At 53.8% G+C, this 9600-nt stretch overlaps 1 protein-coding gene across 1 annotated transcript; it reads left to right on the top strand.

Annotated features, from left to right (window-relative positions):
- The first annotated feature begins 959 nt into the window (after window positions 1–959).
- On the top strand, window positions 960–7414 carry RHO (rhodopsin). The gene is made up of 5 exons (XM_023215965.2): window positions 960–1415; window positions 3147–3315; window positions 4493–4658; window positions 4775–5014; window positions 5833–7414. Exons 1-5 carry the CDS (start codon window positions 1055–1057, stop codon window positions 5941–5943), a joined length of 1047 nt encoding a protein of 348 aa, XP_023071733.1. The 5' UTR covers window positions 960–1054; the 3' UTR covers window positions 5944–7414.
- Window positions 7415–9600: the final 2186 nt, after the last annotated feature.

Genomic DNA, 9600 nt, shown 5'->3' on the forward strand with positions numbered 1-9600 from the left:
TTGGGGCATCCGAGTCACCTTTCTACCCCAGTGATCTGCCCAAGCCACTGCCCACTTCCCTCTGGATAAAGCCAGGTTCCCCGGTGTTCAAGACACATCACAACTGCCCCCAGCCCAGGTCTTCCCCACCCAGCCACCCGACAAACTGCTCCTTCTCTCAAAGGCCCAAACGTGGCCTCCTGGACTGCATCCCCCAGGCAGCCAGGACCCGTCTCCACCTCACAGACACCTTGGGCGGAATCTGCTTCTTACCATATCTGAGTCCTCCTTAGCCCCTGAGCTCCTCTGGGCAGGGCTGTTTCTTTCCATCTTTGTATTCCCAGGGGCCCGCAAATAAATGTTTAATGAACGAACAAGAGAGTGAATTCCAATTCCATGCAACAATGATTGGGCTCCTGGGCCCCAGGCCATGTGTCTGGCACTGGAAACGGAAGCTGCAGGATGCAGCCCCTGCCCTCATGGAGCTCCTCCTGTCAGAGGAGTGTGGGGACTGGACGAGCCCAGAGGTAACTTGCAGGGGAACCAACAGGTAAGGGGCTGTGTGACAAGATGAGAGACTGGGAGAATAAACTAGAAAGTCTCTAGCTGTCCAGAAGCTCACTGTCCAGTCCAGACAAAGATCTGAAGTCAGTTCATACTTAGCCAAGGGAAATGGCACAGACACCCACGGTCCCTATTTCAGACCAAGGCCACCAGACTGAGCTGGGACCTTGGGACAGACAAGCCATGTAGAAGTTAGGGACCTTCTCCTCCCTTTCCCAGGGTCCTGAGTATCTCTCCTCCCTGACCTCAGGTTTCCTCCTGGTGTCACCTTGGCCCCTCTTGGAAGCCAATTAGGCCCTCATTTCTGCAGCAGGGATTAATATGATTATGAACACCCCCAATCTCCCAGATGCTGATTCAGCCAGGAGCTTAGGAGGGGGAGGTCACTTTATAAGGGTCTGGGGGGGTGAGAGCCCAGAGTCATCCAGCCGGAGCCCTGAGTGGCTGAGCTCAGGCCTTTGCAGCATTCTTGGGTGGGAGCAGACGCGGGGCAGCCACAAGGGCCACAGCCATGAATGGCACGGAAGGCCCTAACTTCTACGTGCCCTTCTCCAACGCGACGGGCGTGGTGCGCAGCCCCTTCGAGTACCCGCAGTACTACCTGGCCGAGCCATGGCAGTTCTCCATGCTGGCCGCCTACATGTTCCTGCTGATCGTGCTGGGCTTCCCCATCAACTTCCTCACGCTCTATGTCACCGTCCAGCACAAGAAGCTGCGCACGCCTCTCAACTACATCCTGCTCAACCTAGCGGTGGCCGACCTCTTCATGGTCTTCGGTGGCTTCACCAGCACCCTCTACACCTCTCTGCATGGATACTTCGTCTTCGGGCCCACAGGATGCAATGCGGAGGGCTTCTTTGCCACCCTGGGCGGTATGAGCCGGGGGCGGGTGGGGCATGCAGGAGCCTGGGAGCATGGAGGGGTCTGGGACAGTCCCCGGCTTGGTGGTGGTGGCTGAGAGGGCTTCTCCCTTCTCCTCTCCTGTCAGCGTCACCCAAGACCCTCATATGTTCAGTCAACAAACACCATTCACGGTGATAGCCGGGCTGCTGTTCGTGCAGGGCTGGCACTGAACGCTACCTTCATCTTACCTGGAGCAATATGCGCTTGCCTAATTTCACAGCAAGAAAACTGAGCTGAGGCTCAAAGAAGTCAAGCGCCCTGCTGGGGGTCACACTGGGATGGGGGCAGAGTTGAGTTTGAAGCCCGCATCCATCTTGGGCCGTGTTTGCAACACCAGGCCTCTGTTTCCCTCGGAAAACAGGTCAGACCCAGGCTGGGCACTGAGGAGAGAGCTGGGCAAGCCAGACCCCTCCTCTCTGGAGGCCCAAGCCCTGGGTAGGAAGTGGATTCTCCATTCTCCAGTCATTGAGTCTTTCCTGTGCTGGGTAATGGGCTCGGTCCCCTTTGGCATCCTCTGCCTCCCCTCCCAGCCCCCCGTCCTTGGGTGCCCCTCTAGCCTCCGTGCCACGCTCCAAGGCTCCTGGTGTTGAGAACTGCATGCAGCCCCTCTGAAGCAGCTGCTTTTGGCTTTAGAATAATGTCTTGCATTTAACAGGAAAACAGATGGGGGTGCTGCAGAGATAACAGATCCCACTTAACAGAGGGGAAAACTGAGGCAGGGAGAAGGGAATAGACTTATTTAGGGATGTGGCCCGGCAGCAACAACAGCCTAGGTCTCCTGGCTGTGATCCAGGAATATCTCCGCTGAGATGCAGGAGATGTTAGCGGCAGCCATTGCAAAGCTGGGTGATGAGGAGAGCTTAACGCCAGTCACAAGCGTCACCCTGCCAGCCTTACCCTCTCTCCCCCATGTCCAGGCTGCCGCCTCGGTCCCATTCTCAGGGAATCTCTGGCATTGTTGGGTATTTGTTACATTCAATAATCACAGATCACCCAGTTCTGGCCAGAAGGTGGTGTGCCACATACGGATAGTTGTTCTCTGCAGGGTCAGTCCCAGTTTACAATTATTGTCCCTTTCACTGTTAGGAATATCCCAGTTTGGTTGATTAACTATATGGCCACTCTCCCTGTGGAACTTCATGGGGTGGTGAGCAGAGCAGATATCTCAATTTCATCATTTCCTTCTTCTTCCTCTGGGCAAAGCATTGCCCATTGCTTCATGGCTCCTAGGAGAGGGCCACACTTGCCCATGTTATTTCATCTCCCGAGAAGGCAGAGGGGGGAAGGACTGCCAATTCTGGGTTTCCGCCACCTCTGCATGCCTTCCCAACAAAGAACTCTGCCCCACATTAGGATGCATTCTTCTGTTAAAAACAAACAAAAAAACCCACAACTCCCTACCGGGTTCCCAGTCCAATCGTGACCCCCTGATCTGATTCGTGTCCCTCATGGACCCAGAGCACTAAGCAAATAACTTCTCCCATTCCCTGGAGCTTCTTTGCCCAGCTCTCCTCAGCATGTGGTCCCTCTGCCCCTTCCCGCTCCTCCCAGTGCCAAGCTCTCTCCTTCCCCAAGGCCTCCTCAAGTCCCTCTCCCACTCCTGGTTGCCTTCCTAGCTACCCTCTCCCTATCTAAGGGGAGTGCACCCTTCTTAGACAGGCAGTGGGGTCTGTGCTGACAGCCTGCTGACTGCCTTGCAGGTGAAATCGCCCTGTGGTCCTTGGTGGTCCTGGCCATCGAACGGTACGTGGTGGTGTGTAAGCCCATGAGCAACTTCCGCTTCGGGGAGAACCATGCCATCATGGGCGTTGCCTTCACCTGGGTCATGGCGCTGGCCTGCGCCGCACCCCCCCTCTTCGGCTGGTCCAGGTAATGGCATTGAGCAGAAGGGAAGAGGCTCCGGGGCTCTTTGTAGGGTCCTCCAGTCAGGACTCAAACCCAGTAGCGTCTAGTTCCAGGCACTGGCCTTGTATGTCTCCTGGCCCAAATGCCCACCCAGGGTAGAGGTATAGGGCAGAATAGACTCTAATGTTGCTAAAAGCACTGGTCCCATCTCCTGAGCTCTATGTAAAAGAGAATCCAAGACATCCCAACCCTTCACCTTGGCTGTGCCCCTAATCCTCAACTAAGCCAGGCGCAAATTCCAATCCTCTTTGGTCTAGTACCCTGGGGGCAGCCCCCTCTAACCTTGGGCCTCAGCAGCAGGGGGAGACCACACCTTCCTAGTGCCAGTGGCCATATTGTGGCCTCTGGGAACTGGGTTCCATTCAGCCTCTAGGCGATTGTCTCCAAACGGGGCTGAGATGAGGTTTGGACAATAGGACCGGTGACTCTGGTCCCCAGAGGCCTCATGTCCCTCTGTCTCCAGAAAATTCCCACTCTCACTTCCTTTTCTCCTCAGTCTTGCTAGGGTCCATTTCTTACCCCTTGCTGAATTTGAGTCCACCCCCTGGACTTTTCCCCCATCTTCTCCAATCTGGCCTAGTTCCATCCTCCGGAAGCACAGCCTCTGGACGCTCTGGGTTTCCTGAGGCCAGTCAACTGTCACCAATATCAGGAACCATTGCCACATCCTAACAACGTGCCCTGGAAACCTCTTGTTTCCAGAAGCTGCACAAAGATCCCTTAGATACCCTGTGTGTCCATCTTTGACCTGGAAAATATTCTCGCCCTGGGGCTAGGAAGACCTCAGTTTGTACAAACTGCCTCAAATACAAAGCCTGAGCGCTCTCCCTCCTCCTCACCAACCTCTGCCTGGCATAACCCTAGGCTCAGCGGGCAGTGGATGCTGGGGCTAGGCATGCCGGGAGAGGCTGGGTGGTGTCATCTGGTACCGCAGCCACCAGTGAAGCAACACTGATTCCACAAGGTGCATCTGCATCCCCATCTGATCCATATTCCATCCTGTCACCCAGCCCTGCAGACGCTTATGATCCCCTTTTCCAGGGAGGGAATGTGAAGCCCCAGAAAGGGCCAGTGCTCGGCAGACGCCTTGGCTGTTCCCAAGTTCCTCACAGGCGGGTTCTCCCTACCTGCCCGTCCTCAGGTACATCCCCGAGGGCTTGCAGTGCTCGTGCGGAATTGACTACTACACGCTCAAGCCAGAGGTCAACAACGAGTCCTTTGTTATCTACATGTTCGTGGTCCACTTCACCATCCCCATGATTATCATCTTCTTCTGCTACGGGCAGCTCGTCTTCACCGTCAAGGAGGTACGGGCCGGGGAGTGGGCAGCCTCATGGCTCTGACAGTCCAGCCCCCAGCATGTATCTGTGGCTCCTGCTCCCTGGAGGAGCCATGGTCTGGACCCGGGTCCCTTGTCTTGCAGGCCGCTGCCCAGCAGCAGGAGTCGGCCACCACACAGAAGGCAGAGAAGGAGGTCACCCGCATGGTCATCATCATGGTCATCGCTTTCCTGATCTGCTGGGTGCCCTACGCCAGCGTGGCATTCTACATCTTCACCCACCAGGGCTCCAACTTCGGTCCCATCTTCATGACCATCCCAGCGTTCTTTGCCAAGAGTGCCGCCATCTACAACCCTGTCATCTATATCATGATGAACAAGCAGGTGCCTACTGCGGGTGGGAGGGCCCCAGTGTCCCAGGCCACAGGCACTGCCTGCCAAGGACAAACTGCGTCCCAGGGCAGGGGAGGGGGCTCCATCAGGTCTACTGGCAGCAGTCTTGGGTCAGCAGTCTCAATGGGGAGTGTGTGAGAAATGCAGATTCCTGGCCCCACCCAGATCTGCTGAATGTCAGGGAGGGCCCAGGAACCTGCATTTCCAACAAGCTCTCCACAGGTGGCTCAGATGCTCACTGAGGTGGGAGAAGCTCCAGTCCAGATAGTTCTGGAAGCCCAATGTCAAAGTCAGAAGGTCCCAAGACGGGAATGGATGGGCCAGTCTCCATAAAGCTGAATAAGGAGCTAAAAAGTCTTATTCTGAGGGGTAAAGGTGTAAAGGGTTCCTCTCCAAGGAAACCAGAAGTTGGGGTAAACAGTCTCTGAAGTCAGCTCTGCCACTTTCTAACTGTGTGACCCCAGGCAAGTCAATTCCCCTCTCTGTGCTTTGGTTTCCTCATCCATAGAAAGGGAAAAACACCAAACTCTCAGATTACAGGAGATAATTTACAGAACACCCTTGGCACACAGAGGGCACCATGAAATATCATGGGCGACACAGCCCCCTCGTGCTCGGTCCCTGGCATCTCTAGGGGTGAGGAGCATCTGCTTAGCAAGTTTCCTCCAGGAAGCCAGATTTGAGTGGATGGGGCGCTGGAACTGTGGGGGGCAGAAGCAGGGAAAGGGTCGGGGCAAACCTCACTAACATGTCAGTTCCAAGCACACTGTGGGCAGCCCTGGCCCTGACTCAAGCCTCTTGCCTTCCAGTTCCGGAACTGCATGCTCACCACCATCTGCTGCGGCAAGAACCCGCTGGGTGACGACGAGGCCTCTGCCACCGTGTCCAAGACGGAGACTAGCCAGGTGGCCCCGGCCTAAGACCTGCCTAGGACGCTGTGGCCGACTGTAGGCGTCTCCCGTCCCCCACACCCTCCCCCAGCCACAGCCATCCCACCAGGAGCAGCGCCTGTGCAGAATGAACGAAGTCACATAGGCTCCTTCCTTTTTTTTTTTTTTTTTAAGAAATAATTAATGAGAGAAAAACGAGGCTCCTCACTCACCCGGGACGGCCTGAGAAGGGACATTCACCAACACCTACTGATCTGGAGTCCCAGGTTCCCCAAGGCCAGTGGGATCTGTGCCCCTCCTCCTCCCAACTCATCTTTCAGGAACACGAGGATTCTTGCTTTCTGGAAAAGTGTCCTAGCTTAGGGATATGTGTCTAGCACAGAATGGGGCACACAGTAGGTGCTTAATAAATGCTGGATGGATGCAGGAAGGAATGGAGGAATGAAAGCGAAGGGAGAACATATCTATCCTCTCAGACCCTCTTAGCAGCAGCAACTCATACTTGGCTAATGATAAGGAGCAGTTGTTTTTTCCCTCCCTGGGCCTCACTTTCTTCCCCTATAAAAGGAAATCCCAGATCCCTGGTCCTGCCGACACGCAGCTACTGAGAGGACCAAAAGAGGTGTGTGTGTGTGTGTGTGTGTGTGTGTGTGTGTCTATGTGTGTGTTTCAGCACTTTGTAAATAGCAAGAGCTGTACAGATTCTAGTTCATGTTGTGAATAACATCAATTAATGTAACTAGTTAATTATTATGATTATCACCTCCTGATTGTGAACATTCTGAGACTGGGCATTCGGATGATGGGGTTTCACCCAGCCTCGGGGCAAGTTTTTAAAAATTAGCTAGGCATCAAGGCCAGACCAGGGCTGGGGCTGGGCCGTAGGCAAGGACAGTCACAGGAATGCAGAATGCAGTCATCGCACCTGAAAAAACAACATTGGGGGAGTGGGGCGATGAAGGCCAAGTTCCCAGTGAGGGTGAGATTGGGCCTGGGGTCTCACCCCTACTGGGAGGCCCCAGACCCCGTGCCTCCCCTTCCCAGTGTGGCCTATGGAGAGACGGGCCTTTCTCTCAGCCTCTGGAAGTTACCTGCTCTTTTGCCCTAGCACCTGGGCCCCAGCATCTAGAGCATGGAGCCTCTAGAAGACATGCTCACCGGCCCACATTTAATGAACAGCTGAGTCCCTGATGTCATCCTTATCTCAAAGAGCTTAGAAACAAAGAGTGGGAAATTCCACTGGGCCCACCTTCCCTGGGGATGTTCATGGGCCCCAGTTTCCAGTTTCCCTTGCCAGACAAGCCCATCTTCAGCAGTTGCTAGTCGATTCTCCATTCTGGAGAGTCTGCTCCAGAAAGCTGGCCACATCTCTGAGGTGTCAGAATTGAGCTGCCTCAGTAACTGCTCCCCACTCTCCATATAGGCAAAGCCAGAAGCTCTAGCTTTACCCAGCTCTGCCTGGAGACTAAGGCAAATTGGGCCATTGAAAGATCAGCTCCTATGTTGGTATTAACGGTGGTGGGTTTTGTTGCTTTCAAACTCTTTATCCACAGGATAGATTGAAACTGCCAGCTTCCACCTGATCCCTGACCCTGGGATGGCTGGATTGAGCAATGGGCAGAGCCAAGCAGCACAGAGTCCCCTGGGGCTAGAGGTGGAGGAAGCAGCCCTGGGAATGGGAAAAACCCCAACTTTGGGGTCATAGAGTCACAGGTGACCCATAACACTGCAAACAAGTTTTGTCACCTCTCTGAGCTTCCTTATCTGCAAAAGAGAATCTTAAAACTGACCTTGGCTGGGCACAGTGGCTCACACCTGTAATCCCAGCACCTTGGGAGGCCAAGGCGGGCAGATCACGAGGTCAGGAGTTTGAGACCAGCCTGACCAACATGGTGAAGCCCCGTCTCTACTAAAAATACAAAAATTAGCTGGGCATGGTGGCAGGCGCCTGTAATCCCAGCTACTCAGGGGACTGAGGCAAGAGAATCGCTTGAATCCGGGAGGGAGAGATTGCAGTGAACCGAGATCATGCCACTGCACTCCAGCCTGGGCAACAGAGGGAGAGTCCATCTCAAAACAAAACAAAACAAACAAACAACAACAAAAAAAAAAAACAAACACCTGATCCTAACGGGATTAGATGAGATTGTGGACTTTAAGTGGCCAGCCTACTGCCTGGCATGCAGTAGATGAGAGACTTTGGCAATACTGGGCCTCAGTTCAGAGCTGGCCTTACTAGAGACCCTGTCCCAAAGGGGAACAGGATGGAGCTATAGCTCCTGAGAGTCACCCCCTCCTCCAAGGTGAGGAAGGGAGACAGGAGCATGAGATAGCAGATCCTCGGTGCCTTGGTGGGGCTGGACACATCGTGCTGGGATCTCTATCATTGCCCCTCTTTACTCTGACTCACTAGGTAATATCAGTCAGGATACTTTTAGTTGCAAGTGATAGGAAATCCAGCTCATTTGGGCTGAAGCAAAAGGCACACATTGCTGGCTCCACATGAACAAAAAGCCCGGGGCTTCAGGTACAGCATATCATCATGCCTGAGATGGGGATTAATTCTGTGATTGGCTAGGCCTAGGTCACCTGATCATACGTAGCTCATTTATGCCTGAGGTTGCAATTTTTTGGATTTTTGCAATTGGACCTTGGTGATGACCTTGAACAGTAAGATATAAATAACTCCCACATGCTTAGCGTTCCAATAATGGAACACTAGGCATACACAGGTCTAACTGCATCACCATGACTGGAATGGGGATTCATCCTCTGATTGGCCAGACCTAGGTCACATGCTTACCCTGCAGCCCAAGCAGGCTGAAGGGGAGAGGTAGGTTTCACAAAGGAAAGCCCAGGTGCTGTTACCTGAAGTAGGAGGGCAGGAGGCAGGGTGAGCAGAGCCTATATCAACCCAGAGGGAATGGACTCTAAGTTGGTATTTTCTGGGCACACGGCTGGACCAGGCCTCCCTCTCTCCTCATCTCAGGGACATGAGGGAGAAGATTCCTATGGGTGGTCCCAAAGGTTTTGGCACCCTTTGTTTTGGATGCTGTGTTGGGCCAGGGTGGCAGTGGGTGGGACAGTGGCATCTTAGCTGTCCTGACTTGCAGGGAGCCCATCCCAGCTCCCCACCCCAACCCCCAACCCAGTCTACTTTTTCTGAGAAATGGTACATTTGCCCCAGCCTCATGTCCAGAGGAAAATTTTACTCTAACACCAGAACATTCTCTCGTTTGTCCTGATAGACAGGAAAGCCTCCACCTCCTTAATTTACAAATGACTTGACAGCTGCTTAGTGGCACTTGCATACATAAAGAGAAGGAGCTGCTGCCCTAAGCTGCAGTAAGTTTGTCCACACCTCATCTCCAGGCAGCCAGCAGGCGGTACAACCTAAGAGGTACAGCCTCTTAGGTACAATTAGACTATCTCTATCATTGTAATGATACCTAAGAGGTACAGCCTCTTAGGTACAATGGCAGCTCCATTCAACCAAACCTGAGCAAGCTGACCCCATGCCAGAATGCACTGGGGACTCGGATGGCCACAGAGCTGTCTCACCAAGGGAGACATGCCCCCCTGAAAGCCTGAGGTGCTCCCTAAGGAGACAGTGGGTGCCCCTCCCAACTATGTAGCTTCAGGGCAAGTCCTCTTTTCTTTCTTCCTTTCTTTCTTTCTTTCTTTCTT

This window comes from Piliocolobus tephrosceles, chromosome 2 (genome assembly GCF_002776525.5).
Source record: "Piliocolobus tephrosceles isolate RC106 chromosome 2, ASM277652v3, whole genome shotgun sequence".
Taxonomy (NCBI): domain Eukaryota; kingdom Metazoa; phylum Chordata; class Mammalia; order Primates; family Cercopithecidae; genus Piliocolobus; species Piliocolobus tephrosceles.

Coding starts and splice junctions, on each gene's coding strand:
- RHO (XM_023215965.2), top strand. CDS start 1,055: ATGAATGGCACGGAAGGCCCTAACTTCTACGTGCCCTTCTCCAACGCG. Junction 3,316..4,492: donor CCCCTCTTCGGCTGGTCCAG/GTAATGGCATTG, acceptor GCCCGTCCTCAG/GTACATCCCCGAGGGCTTGC. Junction 4,659..4,774: donor TCGTCTTCACCGTCAAGGAG/GTACGGGCCGGG, acceptor CTTGTCTTGCAG/GCCGCTGCCCAGCAGCAGGA.